We start from the raw sequence: 23797 nt of genomic DNA on the forward strand, positions 1-23797 counted from the left end.
CAGCAACGTGGGGGTAGAAGGATCATACCTCAACATAATAAAAGCCATATATGACAAACCCACAGCCAACATCATACTCAATTGGCAAAAACTAAAACCATTTCCCGTAAGAACAGGAACAAGGCAAGGATGCTCACTCTCACCACTCCTGTTTGATATAGTACTGGAAGTACCAGCCATTGTGATCAGACAAAAAGAAGAAATAAAAGGCATCCAAATTGGAAAAGAAGAAGTAAAACTGTCCTTATTCGCAGATGACATGATATTGTACATGGAAAAAACTACTAGACCTAATTAATGAATTTGAGCCGTAACTGGTTTGGCTCAGTGGATAGAGCTTCGGCCTGCGGACTGAAAGGTCCCAGGTTCGAGTCTGGTCAAGGGCATGTACCTTGGTTGCGGGCACATCCCCAGTGGGAAGTGTGCAGGAGGCAGCTGATCAATGTTTCTCTCTTATCGATGTTTCTAACTATCTCTCTCTCTCCCTCTCTGTAAAAAAATCAATAAAATATATTTTAAAATAAATGAATGAATGAGTGAATGAATTTGGCAATGTAGCAGGATACAAAATTAACACCCAGAAGTCTATGGCTTTTCTATACACCAATAATGAACTCAAAGAAAGAGAAATTTAAAAAGCAATCCCATTTACCATTGCAACAAGAAAATTAAGATACCTAGGAATAAACTTAATCAAGGAGACAAAGGATCTGTACTCAGAAAATTTCAGGACACTAAAAAAAGAGATAGAGGAAGACATGAACAAATGGAAGAATATACCATGTTCATAGATTGGTAGAATCAACATCATTAAAATGTCCCTACTACCCAAAGCAATCTGTAATTTCAACACAATCCCCATTAAAATACCAATGGCATACTTCAAAGACCTAGAACAAATTCTCCAAAAATTCATCTGGAATAATAAAAGACCCCGAATAGCTACAGCAATCTTGAGAAAGAAGAACAATGTTGGAGGTATCACAATACCAGATATCAAGCTATACTACAAAGCCACTGTTCTCAAAACTACCTGGTACTGGCATAAGAACAGACATATAGACCAGTGGAACAGAACAGAGAACTAGAAATCAACACAAGTCAGTATGCTCAATTAATATTTGACAAAGGAGACAAGAATATACAATGGAGACAAGACAGTCTCTTCAATAAATGGTGGTGGGAAAATTGGACAGATACTTGCAAAAAAAATGAAATTACACCACCAACTTACACCATACACAAAAATAATCTCAAAATGGATAAAGGACTTAAATGTAAGATGGGAAACCATAAAAATCTTAGAAGAAGTCATAGGCAGCAAAATAGCAGACATTTGTCGTAGCAATATACTGATACAGTTCCTAGGGCAGTGGAAACTAAAGAGAAAATAAACAAATGGGACTACATCAAAATAAAAAGCTTCTGCACAGCAAAAAAAAAAAAAAAAAAAAAAAAAACCATCAACAAAACAACAAGAAAGCCCACTGCATGAAAGAACATATTTGCCAATGTTATCTCCCATAAGGGTTTAATCTCCTAGGAATAAACTTAATCAAAGAGACAAAGGATCTGTACTCAGAAAATTTCAAAGACGAAATAAAACCTATAAGGGTTTACAGGGAACTCATACAATTTAACAAAAGGAAGATAAACAGTCCAATCAAAAAATGGGCAAAGGACCTAAATAGACACTTTTCAAAAGAGGACATTCAGAAAGCCATGAGACATATGAAAACATTCTCAAAGTCACTAATCATCCAAGAAATGCAAATCAAAACAACAATGAGGTACCATCTCACACCTGACTATCATCAACAAATCAGCAAACGACAAGTGCTGGAGAGGATGCGGAGAAAAAGGAACCCTCCTTCATTGCTGGTGGGAATGCAGACTGGTGTAGCCACTGTGGAAAACAGTATGGCGTTTCCTCAAAAAATTAAAAATGGAACTCCCATTTGACCCAGGAATACCACTTCTAGGAATATATCCCAAGACCCCAGAAACACCAATCAGAAAGGATATATGCACCCCTATGTTCATAGCAGCACAATTTACAATAGCTAAGATTTGGAAACAGCCTAAATGCCCATCAGCAGATGAATTGATTAGAAAATTGTGGTACATCTACATAATGGAATACTATGCTGCTGTAAAAAAGAAGGGATTCTTACCATTTGCAACAGCATGGATGGAACTGGAGAGCATTATGCTAAGTGAAATAAGCCAGTCAGAGAAAGATAAATACCACATGATCTCACTCATTTGTGGAATATAAAGAACATTATAAACTGTTGAACAAAAATAGATAGAGGCAAGGAAGCATCGAACAGACTGTCAAACTACAGCGGGAAGGCAGGGGAGGGTTGGGGGGATAAGAGATCAACCAAAGGACTTGTATGCATGCATATAAGCACAACCAACAGACGCAAGACACTTGCGGGGCAGGGTGGTGAGGGCAATTGTCAGGGAGTAGGAGGGGCCAGAGAGGAAGTCAATGGGGGGAAAAAGGAGACATAGGCACTACTATTTGTAATACCTTAAACAATAAAATAAAATTTTTTAAAAAGATTCTGCTGATTGAGAGACATCAACACAAAAATGTCACATTTGTATGAGTCCATTTATATGCAGCATCTAAAAAAGGCAAATCCAGAGACAAAGGAAGGAGGTTTGGGCCCTGGCTGGGTAGCTCAGTTGGTTGACACATACAAGAATTAAACAATGAATGCATAAATAAGTGAAACAATAAACTTACGTCTGTCTGTCTGTCTGTCTCTCTCTCTCCCTCTCTCTCTCTCTCTCTCCCCTCTCATAAAAGAAAGGAGGTTACTATTGTCCAGGGCTGGAGGTGATAATGGGAGTGACAGCTGATGGGCACAGGTTTTCTTTCTAGGGTGATGGAAATTACTTAATAAGAACATGGTTGTAGTTCCACAACTGTATGAACATAGTACTTGTCATTGAAGCAAATACTGAAAACAAATAAATTTTATGATATGAGCTCAGTAAAGCTTTAGGAAAACAAAGCAAAAAACTCAAGTAGAATAGAAATGAAGGGAACTATCTGTGGAGTGTCTGACTACTGTACTGAGGATTTCAGGTTTAAAGCTGATCCTTGTTTATTTCTCTTTAGGATTAAAATTATGCAGAACATTGGAGTTACATTTATTAAAACTGGCCAGTACTCTGATGCCATTAATTCGTTTGAGCACATAATGAGCATGGCACCAAACCTGAAGGCTGGCTTCAACCTCATTCTCAGTTACTTTGCTGTTGGAGATCGAGAGAAAATGAAGAAGGCTTTCCAAAAACTGATTGCTGTTCCATTAGAAATTGATGAAGATGATAAATACATTTCACCAAGTGTGAGTATGAGGAATACTGGTAGCCGGCTCTTAGCTATCCATGCTTTTCTTTTTCCAGAAATGAAAAAGTTGGAGTAGATGACTTCTTAGGTTTCTCTCAGCCCTGTATTAATGTATTTTTAAAAAAATATATTTTATTGATTTTTTACAGAGAGGAAGGGAGAGAGAGAGAGAGTCAGAAACATCGATGAGAGAGAAACATCGATCAGCTGCCTCCTGCACATCTCCTACTGGGGACGTGCCCGCAACCCAGGTACATGCCCTTGACCGGAATCAAACCTGGGACCCTTCAGTCCGCAGACCGATGCTCTACCACTGAGCCAAACCGGTTTCGGCAATGTATTTTAATTAAGTAAGTTTAATTAATGCATTTTCATTTATTATTTAAATTAGCTTGAGAATGGGACTCCATTGAAATAGGGGTAGAAAGTATGGTTAAAACAGACTGCAGTTTCAGTCAGAAAACAACAACAATAATATTAGGAAAAACAAGATTATGTGCCAGGAACCTGTAATACTCTCAAGAGTGAAAATAAATTAAAAAAAAGAAAAGAAAAAAAAGAGCAATAGCCCTGGCCGGTGTTGTCAGTAGTTAGAGCATTGGCCCACACACCTACCAATCGCAGGTTCGATTCCCAGTCAAGAGCATGTACCTGGGTTGCAGATTCGATCCCCAGCCCTGGTCGGGCATTGTGGAAGGCAGCCAATCAATGTGTCTCTCTCATATCAGTGTTTCTCACTCTCTCTCCCTCCCCCTCTTCCTTCCACACTCTCTAAAAATCATGGAAAAAATATCCTTGAGTGAGGATTAACCAAAAATAAAAAAAGAAAGGAAGGAAGGAAGGGAGGGAGGGAGGGAGGGAGGGAGGGAGGGAGGGAGAGAGAGAGAGAGAGAGAGAGAAAGAAAGAGTAATATAAAGCCTTTTAATTGTTTAGTTGAGCAGAGGGAACTTAAACCATATGTACTAAATACATCAAGAATAAAAATAAGTAATTCCTCATCCTTACTCATAGAATTCAGCATAATACAAAAGTCATATTTTCAAAGACCTGAGCAGATACTATATAAAGTGAAAACAACACACACAAGTGAAAATACTGATATACACTCATACTTAAACATAACCTGGAAGGAAGAATACCAAAATAGACACTGTATTTTCTGGAATAAGATTCTTTTTCTTTTTTTGTTATTAATATTCATATTCTTTTTATTCTATTTTTTGAAATCTTTACAGATGTCCCTCTCTTTTTTTCCTTTTGCCCCCTTCTACCCAATTCCCACCCCACCCTAGGTCTTCACCACTCTATTGTCTGTGTCCATAGTTAATGCATATCCTATATAATAAAAGGCTAATATGCAAATTGACCGAACAGTGAAACTACCAGTCGCTATGATGCGCACTGACCACCATGGGACAGACACTCAACACAGGAGCTGCCCCCTGGCGGTCAGTGCGCTCCAAAGGGGGAGCGCCACTCAGCCAGAAGCCCTGGGCCAGGCTCATGGCTGGCGAGTGCAATGGCGGTGGTGGGAGCCTCTCCCACCTCCATGGCAGCGTTAAGGATGTCCAGCAGGCGGCTTAGGCCTGCAAGCAGGCCTAAGCTGTCAGTTGGACATCCCCTGAGGGCTCCCACACTGCGAGAGGGCGCAGGCCAGGCTGAGGGACCACCCCCCCAAGTTCATGAATTTCGTGCACTGGGCCTCTAGTATGCATATAAGATCCTTTGTTAATCTCTTCCGCCCTTCCCTCTGATATTCGTCAGTCTATTCCATGCCTCTGATTCTATTTTATATCACCAGTTTATTTTATTCTATAGATTTCTTATTCATTTATTTTTAGATTCAGTTGTTGATAGATATGTATTTATTGCCATTTTATTGTTCATATTGTTTGTCTTTTTTTATTTCTTCTTCCTCTTCTTAAAGAATACCCTTCAACATTTCATGTAATACTGGTTTGGTGGTGATGAACTCCTTTAGCTTTTTCTTGTCTGTGAAGCTCTCTATCTGACCTTCAATTTTAAATGATAGTTTTGCTGGGTAAAGTAATCTTGGTTGTAGGTCCTTGCTATTCATCACTTTGAATATTTCTTGCCACCCCCTTATGGCCTGCAAAGTTTCTGTTGAGAAATTTGCTAAGAGTCGTATGGGTGCTCCCTTGTAGGTGATTAACTGCTTTTCTCTTGCTGCTTTTAAGATTCCCCCCTTGTCTTTAACCCTTGGCATTTTATTTTATAAATGTATTTCCTTATTGATTTCAGAGAGGAAGGGAGAAGGAGAGAGATGGAATCATCAATGATGAGAGAGAATCATTGATCGGCTGCCTCCTGCATGCCCCCCACTGGGGATCAAGCCCGCAACCCAGGCATGTGCCCTTGGCAGGAATTGAACCTGGGACCCTTCAATCCCCAGGCTGATGCTTTACCCACCGAACCAAGCCGGCCAGGGCTAACCCTTGGCATTTTAATTATGATGTGTCTTGGTGTGGACCTCTTTGGATTCCTCTGGATTGGGACTTTCTGTGCTTCCTGGACTTGTAAGTCTATTTCTTTCACCAGGTAGGGGAAGTTTTCTGTTATTATTTCTTCGAATACGTTTTCAATATCTTGTTCTCTCTCTTCTCCTTCTGGCATCCCTATAATGAGAATGTTGTTGTTATTGAAGTTGTCTCAGAGGCTACTTGCACTATCTTCATTTTATTCTTTTTTCTTTATGCTCTTCTGATTTGGTGTTTTTTGCTTCCTCATATTCCAGATGGTTGATTTGATTCTCAGAATCCTCTGCTCTACTGTTGAATCCCTGTAAATTATTCTTTATTTCAGTTAGTGTATGCTTAATTTCTGACTGGTCCTTTTTCATGTCTTTGAAATTCTCACTAAGATCCTTGACAGTCTCACTAAGTCCCTTGAAGCTCTCATGAAGATCCTTCAGTAACCTTATAACTGTGGTTTTTAATTCTGTATCCAGTAGTTTACTTGCTTCCATTTCTTTCATTTGTGACATGTTTCTTTGTCTCCCCATTTTGGCTGCTTCCCTGTGTTTGTTTCTATGTACTAGATGTACCGGTTAATAATGCAGATATTGTAATCAAAGAAAACACGGTAATTTCAAGAGAAACATCAAAAGTGCTTTATTCAAAGTAATTTCCATAGCTAGCTACACATTTCCCCCATCTTTCAGGTAATTTGTGGATACTGTTCCAATAGAACCTTCTGTGTTTTGAGGCAAACCATTCAGAGACCCATTTTCCACTTCTTCGTGTGTTTTGAAGTGCTGCTCAGAAAGTGCATGTGCCATCGATCAGAACAAGTGGTAATCTGAAGGAGCAAGGTCTGGTGAATATAGCGGGTGGGTTAATACTTCCAGGAAAGATCTTTTAATGTGTCTTTAACTGGTTTTAAAGTGTGTGATGGTGTGTCATCATGAAGCAAAATTACTTTGCCGTGTCTTCTGGCACATTCTGGTCATTTCACGATCACAGTGTGGTTCAGATTGATCATTTGTTTTCAGTAGCGATCAGTATTAACAGTTTCATCTGGTTTTAAAAGCTCATAATACACCATACCTTCCTGATTCCACCAAACGCAGAGCATTGTCTTCTTTCTGAAGCGATTTGGCCTTGCAGTTGATGTTGATGGTTGACCTGGATCAACCCATGATTTTGTGCATTTGGGATTCTCAAAGTACGTCCACTTTTCATCGCCAGTCACAATTCGATACAAAAAAGACTTTCTTTCGTGCCACTGAAGAAACATTTTACTGATGTCTTTTCGGTTTTCCATTTGTCTTTTGTTGATGTAGCACCCATTTGCCTTCCTTTAAAATCTTTCCCATTGCTTGTAAACGATCAGAAATTGTTTGCTGAGCAACATTTAATCTTTCTGAAAGTTGTTTTTGAGTTTGACATGCATCTTCATCCAATAATGCTTGTAATTGCTGGTCTTCAAACTTTTTCGGTTGACCTGGACGTTCTTTGTCTTTTACATCGAAATCATCACTTTTAAAGCGTTTAAACCAGCATTCACAAGTATCTGAGATGGAGCATGTTCACCATAAGCTTCCTGAAGTATACAATAACTTTTTCTACAAAATAAAGTAATGAATTAAAACTTCCTGCAAATGCTCTTTTTTTTTGACATGAAATTAGACATTTTTAAACGTAAAAATATCTATGATGTTAACACCTTCAGCAAATTTGACATATGAAGTTTTGAAGCTTGCTGTCAATACAACAGAATAGCATATATACCAAATTTCATATATATCAACATATGTGTAACTCCATCTATTGAAAAAAAATCTGCATTATTAACTGGTACACCTAGTATTAAGTAGAGCTGCTATGTCTCCTGGAGGTGGTAAAGTGGCCTTGTATATAGTAGGTGTCCTGTAGGGCCCAGTGGCTCAGCCTCCTAAATCACCTGAGCTGAGCACTCTAGGTGCACCCTTGTATGGACTGTGAGCACATTCTTGTTGTAGTTGAGCCTTGATTGCTGTTGGTGTCACTGAGAGGAATTGACCTCCAGGCCAGTTGGCTGTGAGGACAAGCTGAGACATTGTGGAATAACTGCTGTGCAGGAAACATCCTTATGGACCAGGACTTGCTTCAGTGGGGTTTTGGTGTTCACTGAGTCTGCCCCTTGAATGTGTCACTGTGGATGTGTAGAGTTGTAATCTGGTATGGTCTGAAGCTTCCCACTGGGTGCACTAGCTCTGGAGTCTCCAAGGAGGTGCAAAGTCAGCCACTGTCTGGGGCCACCTGTCAGGAGCTACAGAGAGATCTGCAGATGGCTACTACTTGTATTGAGTTTGGAAGTGCCCAGACGAGGCCCAGCTGTGAAGCAAGGCAGGCTGGTGCTAATGCCAGTCTTGGGCCTTTTATGGGTAGGTTTGGGGCACGCTGACACCAGCTGCTGCTTGTTTGAGAGATTTTAGCAAAGTCTGAAGCCTGAGCCAGGATAGGCCATTGGTATGGAAAAGTTGCTGCAAACAGCTTGGGTAGGGCTGCAAATTGGATGGGGCGGGGTCTCAGGGAATAATCAGGGTGGAGTAAACAGTGTACACCAGGGTAATGAAGACTTAGGTATGGCTGCCAGTCAGCCCTGCAACAAGGGAGGTCCTAGCATAGGAATAATGACCTCTGTGAGCACCCCTGTCTGGGAGAATGCCACCCCCGAGTTCCTGCCCTGATGCTAGACAATCCAGTTCCTCCCCATATGTGTCTAGGTCCCCCATCACCTCCTGATGCTGGAGCTCAGAGGATTCAGGAGTAAGTTCCTGTGCCAACCCTTTAAAAGGACACCTGGTCTCTGGCAGCATCAGTGTCCCTCAGCTACAATCCCTGCTGGTTTTTACAGTCTGAAGTTATGGGGACTTCTCTTCCCCGCTCTGGAACCCTGGGTCGGGGGTCTGGTATGGGGCTGGGACCCCTTGCTTCTCACAGGCAGCCTCTGAAGGGACAATCTCCCTCCTGATTAAAAAAAGGCACACATGGGTGCTGGACCAGCCCGTTCCATTTCCCCAACCCCCTACCTGTCTCCATGTGCTTTCTTCTTTACTTCTGTAGCTGTAGGACTTCCATTCAGTCAGCTTTCAGGTGGTTGTGAATGATGGTTGCTCTGTATTTTAGTTGTAATTTTGATGTGGTTGTAGGAGGTGGTGAGTACTGGTGTTTACCTATGCTATCATCTTGGTTCACTTCCAAGATTATTTTTCTTAATGCTTTTAAAATATTTTTCAGATTTTTACACATAAATTTTTGGTATACCACTATTATTTTACATTAAGTCAAACTATGTGAATGTGCCTATATTTATAAATCAAAATAGTATAATAATGTCAATTTCAGAAGTTGAACTTAATTGATTTTCTTAATAGATTTTAAGGGCATTTGGAGCTTTGTTGTTGGCCCCACCAGTCAGTACTTACTCTCTTGTGCCTCAATTCCTTTACATATAAATTATATCCTATCTAATAATAGACAAAGATACAAATTGACTGTACCTTCGCTACATCCACCATTGGCTAATCAGAGTGATATGCAAATTAACCACCAACAAATATGGTGGCTAATTTGCATATACCATCTGGGAGCAAAGACTGAAGACACCATAGAAGGAAGCCAAGCAACAGAGCCAAGGTAGCAGAGACGGGTGGGAGAGAAGCGGCAGAGAAGGGCGGGGTAGGAGCGGCAGAGACGGGCGGGGTAGGTCCCCCAGAGCCAGAGCGGACACAGACAGGGACAGGGGGTCCGGCCCGCAGCCTCTGCGGCCAAGTGCAGGCCCATAGAGGAAATGGCGGGCCTGCCTCCCGTGAAAGCGGCGCAGGTCCCTCCCAGCTCCCGTGGAAGCGGCGCAGCTACCTCCCAGCTCCCATGGGCACCAATGGCTTGCTTCCACAGGAAGCTGAATGGGAAGCAGTGCGGCTCCTGGCTGCAGTTCCTGCTGACTCCTTCGGAAGCGGCGGGCGGCCTACTACGCGCAATATTGCTCAATGGGCTACTAGTGTAATTATAATAACCTACCTTATGCTGTTGTGAGGATTAAATGAGGTTATGCATGTGAATGCTTAAAACGATACCTGGACTGTAGGAAGTTTGGGGTAAATGTTAACTATTATATATTACTTTCATATTGAGAAAAAAATATATGTTGTGAAAAATCATCACTTTTTTTAAGAGGGAGTAGAGATAGGGCTTTTATTAAGTAATTGATGATCATTAAAGCATTTGTATTTGTGTTTGGCTAACGGGGAGCATAAGTAGACAGAAGGGAGAAATGAGTACCATCAGATATGTGATCCTCTGGCTGCCTCCCTCTAATATTGGTTTAGGTTGGCTGTACTTCAACGAAAGTTTGCATCACCCTTCCAGATGACTTTCTATATAAGACTTTCACATTTCAGGTTCTAGCATCCACTTGCTCTACTTGGCCTTAATAATTGTGAGTCTCTTTGAATTATCTATTTCATATTAGTGAATTATAATAGTGTGTAATTATTAAACTGTTGATCCATTTGATCAAAGCTGTCAAATTTCTATGCATTATCATCATACAATGTCCCAGTCTGGCTTTGGTTTTTTTCTTTGCTCTAAAGTCTACTTTGTTTGAAATTATGTAGCCACTATAACATTTTAAGATTGTTTTCATGATATATATGTTTCACACTTTTGCTTTCAGCCTGCCTATGTTGTTTTATTTGAAACTAGAGGTCCGGTGCATTAGATTCATGCACTTGGGGGAGTGGGGGGCTCAGCCCAGCCTGTGCCCTCTCGCAGTCCAGGACCCCTCGGGGGATGTCTGCCTGCCGGTTTAGGCCTGATCCTTAGGCCAGCAGTCAGACATCCCTCTTGCAATCGGGGACCCCACACTCCTTACCGCCTACCTGCAGCAGAGGCTGGAGAGGCTCCCATCACTGCCACTGCGCTTACCATCCATGAGCCCGGCTTCTGGCTGAGCAGTGCTCCTCCTGTGGGAGTGCACTGACCACCAGAGGGCAGCTCCTGCATTGAGCGTCTGCCCCCTGGTGGTCAGTGCCCATTATAGCAGCTGTTCAGTCGATTTGCATATTAAGGTTTTATTATATAGGATAAGTATTTTATACTTAGTAAATAGTTGTTTTCATTCACTTTGGCAATCTCTGTCTTATAATTGGTGCAGTTTGACCAAATATTTTAATCTAATTATTGCTATATTAGAGGTTAAGTGTGTAATTTTAATTTTTGTTTTATTACTTATTTTTGTTTGTTTCTGTTTTATTTTCCTGCTTATGGAAGGAGTTTTCTGGAATTCCTTTTTTTTTTTTTAATATATTTTATTGATTTTTTACAGAGAGGAAGGGAGAGGGATAGAGAGTTAGAAACATCGATGAGGGAGAAACACCGATCAGCTGCCTCCTTCCTGCACGCCCCCTACTGGGGTGGTGCCCGAAACCAAGGTGCATGCCCTTGACTGGAATCGAACCTGGGACCCTTCAGTCCACAGGCTGATGCTCTATCCACTGAGCCACACCAGCTAGGGCCTGGAATTCCATTTTTATTATTTTTTAATGTTTTTGAGTGTATCACTTCATATAGCATTTTTAGGATTACTCTAGGTATGACATTTGTATATATATTATTAAAGTCTACTGGTGTCATCATTTTACCAGTTCTAATAAAGTATCAAAATCTTGAAAAAGAATCCTCTGGTGAGGATTAACAAACAAAACCCAAACAGAATTGACGATATTACACAGCTTCTGTGTACTAGGTCCTTTTCTGTCTAGCCTGACTTTTTTATCAGCTGCCCAGAATCTGTTAGTTCACTAGAGAATGTGACAGGTAATCAGAAATACGAAAAAAAAAAAACCTTCTACTTTACATAAGGGAAAGTGGTGTAGAAAGATTAATTTTCTGTTCATTTTCTACAACTAGTTAGTGATAAGGTTGAAATCCAAGTTCTTGATTTTTATTCGTAACTTGTTCTTTTTTCCCCCCAATTTTATTTCCCAGGATGATCCACATACTAACTTAGTGATTGAAGCTATAAAAAATGATCATCTAAGGCAGATGGAACGTGAAAGGTAATATTTGGGGCACTAAATAATTAAAACTTGATAATGTTGGTTAAATTTATATAAAAGAGTTAAATGTGCATATGATTATTTCTTTCAAAACTTGTTATATGCACTATATTTCTTGAATAGCCTTACTGTTTCATCATTTCTGTACTTTACTGGATTCTCTTTTCTTCACAATAATCACATTACTCATTTGATTCCAGTTATTCTTCCTCAGTTACTCTTATTTCCTTGTAACTTACTTTCCCTCTGTATTTGGTGCAACATTGGAATTTTGTTTACCTTACCTTTATTTTTAAAAAATTATATCTTTATATGTTTTTGTCCAGCCTCCCAATTAAATTTCAACTCCCAAAGACAAAATTATTTCTATTTTATTTCTTCCTTCAGTCTGGTACTTAGTCTCTGCAAAGTATGTTTTGAAACTTCTAGTACTTATTGAATATTCAACTTGTATATTAGCAGTATATCACATGATATACAGGGCCCTTAGTTGTTTTTTAATTGTGGTACAATACACATAACATAGAGTTTACCATCTAAACTATGGTGCATAATTCTTCATGGTTCTGTAGTGTTAATTAAGTACATTCACAATGATTTGTAACAAGAACTTCCCCCAAATTCCTAAACTGCAACTCTGTACCCATGAACAACTCTCCAGCATCCCCTTCCCAGCCCCTAGCACCCACCTTTCTACTTTTTGGTCTATGAATTTGTCTGCTCTAGGAACCTTATATAGATGAAACCACATTATTTGTCCTTTTGTGACTGTCTTATTTCACTTAGCATAGTGTCCTCAAGGTTCATCCATGTTGTAACAAGTGTCAGAATTTCCCTCCTTTTTAAGTCTGTACAATATTTCATTATATGTATGGAGGGCCGTTAATCTTTAGGAAGTAGTTTAACTTTTAAAAGGAGACTTGTACTTCTGGAGAGATAAGAATAGATGCACTTTCCCCTGTTCTTCTCACTAAGTCCAAATAACAACTCTGGAAATTACATGTAAATATATATATATGTAGAGAGAGAGAGAGAGAGTAAAATGGAGAGAAGAGGCCAGATCAAGGTATCTTGGGACATGATCAGTAAGTTCCGTTCATGTTTCCCAGACTTGGAGCTGAAGAAGCTGGAAAGCAGAAAATGCTCATGGGTGCATTAAACAAACAAACAAAAGACCTACTTTCTCTAGCTACAGGACAAGGAAAGGGGTAGGCCAGCAAGACAGAAAACTTTTAGACCAATACCACAGAAAAAAAAACACCTGCTGAAACCGGTTTGGCTCAGTGGATAGAGCGTTGGCCTGCGGACTGAAGGGTCCCGGGTTTGATTCCCGTCAAGGGCATGTACCTGGGTTGCGGGCACATCCCCAGTGGGAGATGTGCAGGAAGCGGCTGATCGATGTTTTTCTCTCATAATGTTTCTAACTCTCTATCTCTCTCCCTTCCTCTCTGTAAAAAATCAATAAAATATATTTTTAAAAAACCCAAAACCCTACCCCATGCATGCCAGCAAAAGCCAAGTGAGAGAGCCAGATTCCCACCCTCACAAGGCCATGTAGGGAGCCAGGACTTTAATCCCCAAAGGCCCTTAATGCGTCTCACCACTCTGTGGTTTCAGTGGACAGTACATGTGGAGTCTAGAATTCCACCACACCAGGCAATAACGAGGCAGTCCTCCCTCTCACCTGGGGTGGTGTCAGGGGAGATAGTAGATAATTAGGTATTTTCAGCAGCAGCAGCAGCAACAAAGGCCACCCCACTGGGGTGTCAGTAGGAACATGGTGAAAGTAGCAACTCCTCCTCCATCCAGCAGAAATGAGGATACCCTCCTATCTTGGCTGTCAAAGAGACCATGTGGGGAAACTGGACTTCTTTTATATAGCAACACAAAGGTGATGTCTCTTCTTCCTCTGCCAGAATGATGTCAAAAAAACTAGCCAAAACAAAAGACTTCAAATAAAATTCAGTCTCATAATGCAAAATGTTCAAGTTTTTATAAAAAATCACTCATAATAACAAGAAAATCTTAAATTCAATGAAAAACAATTGATAGATGCCAACATTGAGATAGAGATGTTAGAATTATCTGACAAACTTTAAAGCAACTATGATAAAAAAGGGCTCCAACAAGCAATTATGAACATGCTTAAAATAAATTAAAAAATAGAATACCACCTGGCCACGTGGCTCAGTTGGTTGGAACATCATCCTGTACACCAAAAGGTTGCAGGCTCGATTCCCTGTTGGGGCATATACCTAGGTTTTGGATTTGATACCTGGTCAAGGGATGTATGGGAGGCAACTGATCCCAATGTTTCTCACACCAATGTTTTTTTCTCTCCCTTCCTCTATCTAAAATAAATAAATAAATAAATAAATAAATAAATAAATAAATAAATAAATAAAAAACATACCCATGGTTAAGGACTAAAAAGAAAAAATAGAACCCTTCAGAAAAGCAGTAGTCTCAGAAAGAAAATATTACTATTGGATCTCAGTTTAAATATTATAAAATAATTAGGTCATTTTATTATACCACTTAAATATCGTCCAATAAATATAAGACTATATATTAAAAAAAGAAGAGCCAAATGGAAATTTTAGAACTACAAATTACAATAACTGAAATAGAAATTTCTACAAATGGTCTCAATAGGAGAATGAATGGGAGAGAGGAAAGATTCAATGAACTAGAAGATAGGAAATGGAAATTACTGAATCTGAACAACAGAGGGAAAGTGGACCCAAAATTTTTTTAAAAAAATGAACAGAGCCTCAGGAACTTCTCAGACTTTAACAGAAGATCTAATATTTGTGTCATTCATGTCTGGGAAGGAGAAGAGAAAGATTAGGCTAAAGAAATGATGGCTGGTAACTCCCCAAACTTAGCAAGAAAAAAAACCTACAATTAGAAAAACTCAACAAATCCCAAAGAGGATAAATAAGGAAATCTATGTCAAGATATATATTGTTTAAACTTCTGGGAATTAAACGCCACATCTTGAAATGAGGCAGAGAAAAACAACACATAAGGGAAAAGTGATTAGAATGACAGTGGTAGTCTTAAATTAGTAACCTAAGCTCGCAGCTGAAGAACCTAGAAAAAGTAGAGCAGAATCAACCCAAAGGAAGCAGAAAGAAAGAAATACCAACAGAAATCATTGACATTAAGAGAGAAACAATAGATAACATCAATGACAAAAAAAGAGAGAAGACACCAATGTCAGGAACAAGACGGGCTCTCACTACTGACCCTGCAGACATCAAAAGGATAATAAGGGGTTACTGCAAACATCCCTATACACACAAATTTGACAACTTAGACTAAATAGACCACTTTTTTGAAAACACAAGCTACCACTACTCGCCTAATATGAAATAGAGCACTTGAAGAGCTCTATATGTATATTAGAGAAATTGAATTTATTGTTTTAAAAATCCCAAGAAATCTGACCCAATAGAAAAATTATAGCAAATGTTTAAAGAAGAATTAACATCAGTTCTACACAATCTCTTCCAGAAAAGAGTTCATTCTATAAAGCTAGTATTACCCTGATACCAAAATAAAACAAAGTACCAAGGGAGGTGGGGGACGGGGAATATAGACCAATATCTTATGAATAGAGACGCAAAAATCCTTCAGAAATTCTAATGAACCAAAATACTATCAAAATATAAAGAGGATTATATGCCATGAGCAAGTGGGATTTATTCTAGGAATGCAGGATTGGCTTAGCATCTAAAAATCAGTTAATACATGATATGAATAGAATGAAAGACAAAAACAATATGATCATGTCAGTATAAGCCAAAAAACATTTTGGACAAAATTCAAAATCCAACAAACCTTAACCAACCTAGTAGTAGGAAGGAAGTGCCTTAGTCTGGTAAAGGACACATATGACAAATCCACATTTGACATCACACTTAATGGTAAAAGACTTACTACTTTCCTCCTCAGATCAGGAACAAGAAAAGGGTATCTACTCTCACCAGTTCTATTCAGCATATGCTGGAGATTCTAACTATGGAAATTAGGCAAGAAAGGGGATTAAGAGATATCCAGATTGGAAAGGAAGAAGTAAAACTATCTCTGTTTACAGATCACATGATCTTGAATACAGAATATCCAACATAAAATTTTAGAATCCACTAAAAAATGATTACCACTAATAAACAAGTTCAGCAAAGGTTGCAGAGTGAAGTATCAATATACAGAAGTCAATATATACTATAGAAAGATACTATACTAATGACTTATATGAAAGTAACAATTACATTTACAATAGCATAAAATAATTAGGAATAAACGTATTGCAAAACTTATGCCCTGAAAACTATAACCCATTTTGAAAAGAATCCACACTAATAAAAGAGAAACATGGTAATTGGCGTACGACCGCTACCCTTCCCATTGGCTAATCCCCCTGTCACTCACAGAGTAGGGCCGAGATATGCAAATTAACTGGCAGCCAAGATGGCGGCCGGCAGCCAGGCAGCTGATGCGAACAGGGAGGCTTGCTTGCTTCAGTGACGGAGGACTCCAACGTTCCCCGCCTGACTTGCCGGCCTCTCAGCTACAACTCCAAGCAACTATGTTGCGAATAAAGAAGCTAAAAAAAACCCAGAAACCTGCTTTACTCAGCAGAGCTTCAGCCAGCCGGACCGCAACATTGTATCAAATACAGACGGTAAACAAAGGCCAGAAACCTGTTTTCAGCAGCCGAGGCCTCAGAGCTAAAGCTGGCCCAGAATAAAAAAAGAAAAAAAGAAAAAAAGGAGCAGTTGGGAGCTTCAGTCCCAGCCTGAAAACAGCCCTCAGCCCCTCAGCCAGACTGGCCAGGCACCCCAGTGGGGACCCCCACCCTAAAGGGTGTGTGACCAGCTGCAAACAGCCATCATCCCCTCATCCAGGCTGGCCAGGCACCCCAGTGGTGAACCCCACCCTGATCCAGGACACCCTTCAGGGCAAACCAGCCAGCCCCCACCCATGCACCAGGCCTCTATCCTATATAGTAAAAGGGTAATATGCCTCCCAGCACCGGGATCAGTGGAGCCGCGAGGCCTCTCGGCACCGGGATCAGCGTGACGGGGCAGCGCCCAAACCCCCTGATCGCCCTGCAGCTCTGTGTGTGACGTGGCGGGGCCACAACCTCCCTATCCACCCTGCTCTGTTCATGACAGGGGAAGGCGCCCCAACCCCCCCCCCCCACAGGCCCTGCTCTGTGTGTAACGGGGTAGAGCCATAACCTCCCCATCGGCCCTGCCCTGAGTGTGACAGTGGCAGCGCCCCAACCCCTGATGGGCCCTGCTCTGTGGGTGATAGAGGGCGGCGCCCCAACCCCCTGATCCGCCCTGCTCTGTGCGTGACAGGGGGGAGCTCCCCAACCCCCTGATGGGCCCTGCTCTGTGCGTGACACAGGGGAGCTCCCCAACCCTGATCGGCCCTGCTCTGTGCGTGACAGGGGGTGGCGTCGCAACCTCCCCATCGACCCTGCCTTGAGTGTGACAGGGGGTGGTGCCCCAACCCCCCAATCGGCCCTACCCTGAGCGTGACTGAGGGTGGCATCGCAACCTTCCAATCCGCCCTGCTCTGTGCATGACAGGGGGCGGCGCCCCAACTCCCCAATTGGCCCTGCTCTGAGCCCGACCAGGGGCTGCACCTAGGGATTAGGCCTGCCCTCTGCCACCCGGGAGCAGGCCTAAGCCATCAGGTCGTTATCTCCCGAGGGGTCCCAGACTGCGAGAGGGCACAGGCCGGGCCTCTAGTCTCTATAATAAAAGGCTAATATGCAAATCGATGAAACGGCAGAACAACCGGTCACTATGATGCACACTGACCATCAGGGGGCAGACGCTCAGTGCAGCAGCTTCCCCCTGGTGGTCAGTGCACTCTGCTCAGCTAGAAGCCGGGCTCACAGCTGGCAAGCATAGTGGTGGTGGCGGGAGCCTCTCCCACCTCTGCGGCAGCACTAAGGATGTCCGACTGATGGGGAGCAGGCCTAAGCCATCAGTGGGACATCCCCTGAGGGCTCCTGGACTGCAAAAGGGCGCAGGCCAGGCTGAGGGGACTCCCCTCCAAGTGCACGAATTTCCTGTACTGGGCCTCTAGTTGTCAATAAAGGTACCAGTACAATTCCACAGGAAAAAAGATAGTCTTTTCAACAGATTGTGCTGGGACAATAGATATTTGCATGCAAAGGAAGGAAGCTGGACCTCTCTCACACACCAAACACAAAAACATACTTCAAAATAGGTCATAGCCCTAACTAAATGTAAGGGCTAGCTAGACCTGAAAAATTCTTAGTGCCCAAAAAAATGGAAGTAAATATTAAAGACCTTGTGTTAAGACAATGGCTTTTTAGATATGACACCAAAAGCACATGAAAAGAAAAAGATAGGTGAATTAGACTTCATCAAAATTTAAAACTTTTGTTCTTCAAAGAATTTCATCAAGAAAGTGAAAAGACAATGCACAGAATGGGAGAAAATATTTGCAAACCATATATCCAAGAAGGGACTTATTTCTGTGATATATAAAGAGGTCTTCTAATTCAATAATTAAGAGATCATAACCTAGTTAAAAATGTACAAAGGATCTGAGTAGACATTTCTTCAAAATAGATATGCAAATGTCTAATAAGCACTGTAAAAGATGCTTAACTTCTGTACTTACTAGAGAAATGCAACTCAGCACCACCATGAGATAACACTAATATGACTATAATAAAAAAAGACAGATGTAATAACAAGTATTGGTGATATCACACCCAGTGGTATGACTAATAAAAAAGACAGATGTAATCATTATTGGCAAGGCTGTAGAGAAATTGAATGGTGGGAATGTAAAATGGTACAGCAACTTTGGAAAACTGTGGAAATTCCTGAAAAGATTAAGCCAGAAATTTCTCTCCTAGGTGTGTACCCAAAAGAAATTAGAGCAGTTATCCATACAATAACTTATATAGGAATGTTCATAGCAGCATTATTCATACTATCCAAAAAGTAGAAACAACCCAAATGTCCACAAACTGATGAATAAATGACACATGGTCTTTTCATACAATGGAATAATATTTAGCCATAAAAAAGAATGAAGTATTGATACATATGAACCATAACATTATGATAAACTAGAAGCCCAGTGCACAAATTCATATATGGGTGGGGTCCAGTCAGCCTGCCCTGATCAGGCCGGGCCAGCTTGGGGGAGGGGCTGTGGGCAATTGGCCGGCTGGCCCTGCCCTCTGGTTGAACTCCCAGTTGAGGGGACAATTTGCATATTAGCCTTTTATTATATAGGATAAGAAAAACCAGTCACAAAAGACCACATATTCTGTGATTCCACTTACATGAAAGAAAGGTATAGATGAGGCAAATCTATATAGGCATGTAGTAATTCACTTTTATTTAACACACACTATTTCTTTAATGGCCATTTCCTTTAATGTCCACAGATAGTGCAGGTTATGGAATGTCAGCTGCAGAGCCATTTTTCTTTCAAGTTCCTCTTTCTTCCTTTAGTTTGTCAGCATGTATCATAAAGTAGAAGAAAAGGGAACTGTTGACTCAGAAGGCAGTCATGGCTTCCATTTCCTAGTCAACCTGACTTACAGATTTGTAGCTGTTTATCATTCAGTAGGCTTCATGGTATGTTAACTTTGATAGATAATGTTAGCACTTTTTTTTACATTTTATACCATGTTTCTTTATTAAAAATTTTTGTTTGTTTGTTATAGAAAAGCCATGGCTGAAAAATACATCATGACAGCTGCAAAACTCATTGCTCCTGTAATTGAAACATCTTTTGCTGTAGGATATGATTGGTAAGAGGGAAATTCAGTATAAATAGATGTGTATGGTATTTTCTTTTCTTAATTTATACTTTTATTGGTTTAAATTTTTATCTGATATGATTTGCAAATATTTTCTCTTATTTTGGTTGTCTTGTCATTTTGTAGATTGTTTCTTTGCTTTACAGAAACTTTAATTTGATGTAGTGTCACTTGTTTAATTTTTCTTTTGCTCCTTATGTTTTAGGTGTCATATCCAGGCATTGCCAAGACCGATGCCAACGAGCTTTTCCCCATGTGTTTGGTTTTTTTCTAGGAACTTTATGGTTCTCATTTCTGATTTTATTTGAGTCTTCCCCCCCCCCCCCCCGATAATCTAGCTAAAGATTTATCAGTTTTGTCTGTCTTTACAAAAAACTAGCTCTTGTTTTCATTGCCCTTTTCTATTGTTTTTCTAGTTTCTGTTTCATTTATTTCGTCTCTAGTCTTTGTGTTTTTCTCTTTATTTCCTTTGGGCTTAGTTTGTTTTTACATTTTTAGTTCCTTGAGGTGTATAATTTTAATGATTTTTTTCTTAATGTAGGTATTTATTGCTATAAACTTCTCTTTTAGAACTGTTTTTGCTGCATCCCATAAATGTTGGTATGTTTCGTTTTCACTTTATTTGTTTTAAGATATTTTTAAAATTTTTCTTTTGATTTCCTCTTTCACCCATATGTTACTCAGGGATGTGATTTTTAATTTCTACATATTTGTGAATTTTTCAGTTTTCCTCTTGTTACTGATTTATAATTCCATACCATTTGCTAAGGTTTGTTTTGTAACAACACATGATCTATCCTGGAGAAAGTTGTGTGTTTGCTTGAGAAGAATGTGTATTCTACTACTGTTGGATGGAATGTTCTGTATATCTCTACTAGGTCAATCTGAGCTAAGGTATAATTCAATTCCAATATTTCCTTTTTCATTTTCTGTTTGGATAATTGATCTATTATTAAAAGTAGGGTCTTGAAATTTCCTGCTATTATTCTATTATTTCTTCCTTCAGATCTGTTATTATTTGCTTAATATATTTTAGTGCTGTGATAGTAAATACATTTATAGTTATGATTGTTATATCTTCTTGATAACTAGACCTTTTTGTTGTTACATAGTGACTTTTTTCTATTTTGTTACAGATTTTGACTTAAAGTCTATTTTGTCTAAGTATAGCTACTTTTTTGCTTTCCCTTATATATGGAACTAGAGGCCCGATGCACAAAATTTGTGCATGGGTAGGGTCCCTAGGCCTGGCTGGTGATCAGGGCCAATCTGGGGGGCGACCGGTGGGGCGACTGGGAGGTCCCCTGCTGGCACCTGCCTTGGCTGGCCTGGCTCCACCCGCTCTGGTGGGGTGATCGAGAGCCAGTACCGGCCTGCTCACCGGCTACCCCCATCCCCCGATCACCCCGCTGCTGCCGGTTGCCTCCCTCTGAGGGAAGGTGACTGGTGGGGTGATCTGGGGGGGGGGGGGCGTAGCGCTGGCCTGCTCAATGGCCAGCCTCAACCCCTGCCTCCGCTACTGATTGCCTCCCTCTGTGGGGCGACTGGCGGGGCGATTGTGGGGCACCTGCTGGCATCCGCCTTGGCTTGCCTGGGGCCTGTGGGCTGGGGGCAGCTCCTGCGTTGAGCATCAGCCCTCTGGTGGTCAGCGTGCGTCATAGCATTCAGCCTATTTGCATATTAGACTTTTCTTATTTGCTAGAGGCCCGGTGCACAAAAATTTGCACACTTGGGGGGGGGGGTCCCTCAGTCCAGTCTGTGCCCTCTCGTAGTCTGGGAACTCTCGGGGGATAACCACCTGCTGGCTTAGGCCCACTCCCTTGGGGATTGGGCCTAAGGTGGCAGTCAGACATCCCTCTGGCAGCCCGGCAGCCCTAGGGGGATGCCCACTTGCCAGCGGGGAGAAGGCCTAAGCTGCAGTTGGACATCCTTAGCGCTGCTGAGAAGGTGGGAGAGGCTCCCACCACCACCGCTGTACTGGCAGCCAGCAGCCTGGCTTGTGGCTAAGCAGAGCTCCCCCTGTGGGAGCACACTGACCACCAGGGGGCAGCTCCTGCATTGAGCTTCTGCCCCCTGGTGGTCAGTGTGTGTCATAGTGACCAGTCATTCCCAGTCGTTCTGCTGTTAGGGTCAATTTGCATATTACCCTTTTATTATATAGGATACTAGAAGGCCCGGTGCATGAAATTCATTCACAGGGTGAGGGGGTCCCTCAGCATGGCCTGCACCTTCTCCAATCTGGGACCCCTCAGGGGATGTCCAACTGCCTCTCACAACCCGGGACCACTGGCTCCTAACCACTCACCTGCCTGCCTGCCTGTCTGATCGCTCCTAACCCCTCTGCCTGCCTGCCTGATGACCCCTAACTGCTCCCCTACCGGCTTGATCGCCCGTAACTGCTCCCCTGCTGGCCTGATAGCCCCTAACTGCCTCTGCCTCACCCCGCACCCGGGACCCAAGATTCCCTCCTCCAGCCAGTTGCAGGCACCCGGGATCTGGGCTTCCCTCCCTCTGGCTGGCCGCAGGCACCCAGGACCCAGACCAGCTTTGTCCGGACCGGCCACAAACACAGGGGACCGTGGGTGGGTGGCTTCGCCCAGGCTACAGCTGCAGCCGCTGGCACCCAGGACCACGGGGTAGGTGGCTTGTCCCTCTCTCGGGCCGCAGCCGCAGGTGCTGGCACCCGGGACCGCGGGGCGGGCGGCTTGTTCCTTTCCCGGGCTGCAGACGCAGGTGCAGCCACTGGCACCCAGGACCGTGAGACAGGCAGCTTGTCCCTCTCCCAGCCACAGCCTGGCTAGTCCCCATTCATCTCTCGCAAGCTCATTTGTGCCTGGCTGGTCCCCATTCCTCTCTCCCCAGTGTTGAGTGTCTGAGCCATTACAGCAGTGGTTCTCAACCTTCCTAATGCCACAACCCTTTCATACGCCAGGTACTTGTATGTGGGTGTATTTGCATGTGGGCAGACCCTCCTGGAGACAGATAGAGGAGCGGTGTCTCGGTTCATAAGACCATCGAAAATATGTGTTTTCCGATGGTCTTAGGCGTCCCCTGTGAAAGGGTTGTTTGACCCCCAAAGGGGTCGCGACCCACAGGTTGAGAACCGCTGCGTTACTGCATGACATAATGAGGGCATGATGACCATTTGCATATTAGCTCTTTATTATATATGGAATATATTTTTTTCCATCCCTTGAATTTGAGCCTATGTGTGTCCTTACAGCTAAAGTGAGTCTCTTGTAGGCATAATATAGTTAGGACTTGTTTTTAATCTATTCAGACACTCTATGCTTTTTTATTGGAGAATTTAATCCATTTACACGTAAAGTAATTTTTTATAGCTAAGAATATTTATAGGTTAATTAGTAATTATTGATAGGCACTAATGTCATCATATTGCATTCTGGTTCTTTTGTAGTTGCTTTGTTTCTTCTTCCTCCTTTTTCTTTTGCTGTCTTTGTGAATTGATGATTTTCTGTAGTGGTATGGTTTTATTCCCTTGTCTGTCTGTTTTGTGTATCTACTGTAGGTTTTTGCTTACATAAATATCTTATAGATATAACAGTCTATTCTAAGCTAATAACAACTTGAATTGCATATAAAAGCTATCCATTTACACTCCCCATAATTTTGATCTTGATGTCATAATTTACCTCTTTTTATATTGTGTATCCATTAACAAATTCTTGTAGCTATACTTATTTGTAATACTTTTTTCTTTCAACCTTTATACTAGAGTTAAGTGATTGACATACCACCATAATAAAATATTAAAGTATTCTGAATTTGACTATATAGTTACCTTTTCCAGTATATTTTATATTTTTATACATTTTTATGTTACTAGTTGGTGTCCTTTCATTTCATCTTAAAGAACTCCTTTCAGCATTTCTTATAAAGCAGGTTAGTGGTAATGAATTCCCTCAGCTTTTGTTCATTTGGTAAATCTATTTCTCATTTCTGAAAGACAGCTTTGCCAGGTAAAGTATTCTTGGTTGCCTTTTTTTTTTTTTTTTTTTTTTTAGCACT

At 41.5% G+C, this 23797-nt stretch overlaps 1 protein-coding gene across 4 annotated transcripts in view; it reads left to right on the plus strand.

Annotated features, from left to right (window-relative positions):
* Nucleotides 1–23797, plus strand: part of IFT88 (intraflagellar transport 88) — a 164550-nt gene that overhangs the window by 36939 nt on the left and 103814 nt on the right. For all 4 annotated transcript variants that reach the window (XM_059684205.1, XM_059684203.1, XM_059684202.1 and 1 more), the window contains 3 exons: nt 3137–3368; nt 11864–11934; nt 19673–19759. In XM_059684205.1, the coding sequence (XP_059540188.1) occupies nt 3137–3368; nt 11864–11934; nt 19673–19759 (390 nt within the window). The remainder of the gene's footprint in view (nt 1–3136; nt 3369–11863; nt 11935–19672; nt 19760–23797) is intronic.

This window comes from Myotis daubentonii, chromosome 2 (assembly GCF_963259705.1).
Source record: "Myotis daubentonii chromosome 2, mMyoDau2.1, whole genome shotgun sequence".
Classification (NCBI taxonomy): Eukaryota; Metazoa; Chordata; class Mammalia; order Chiroptera; family Vespertilionidae; genus Myotis; species Myotis daubentonii.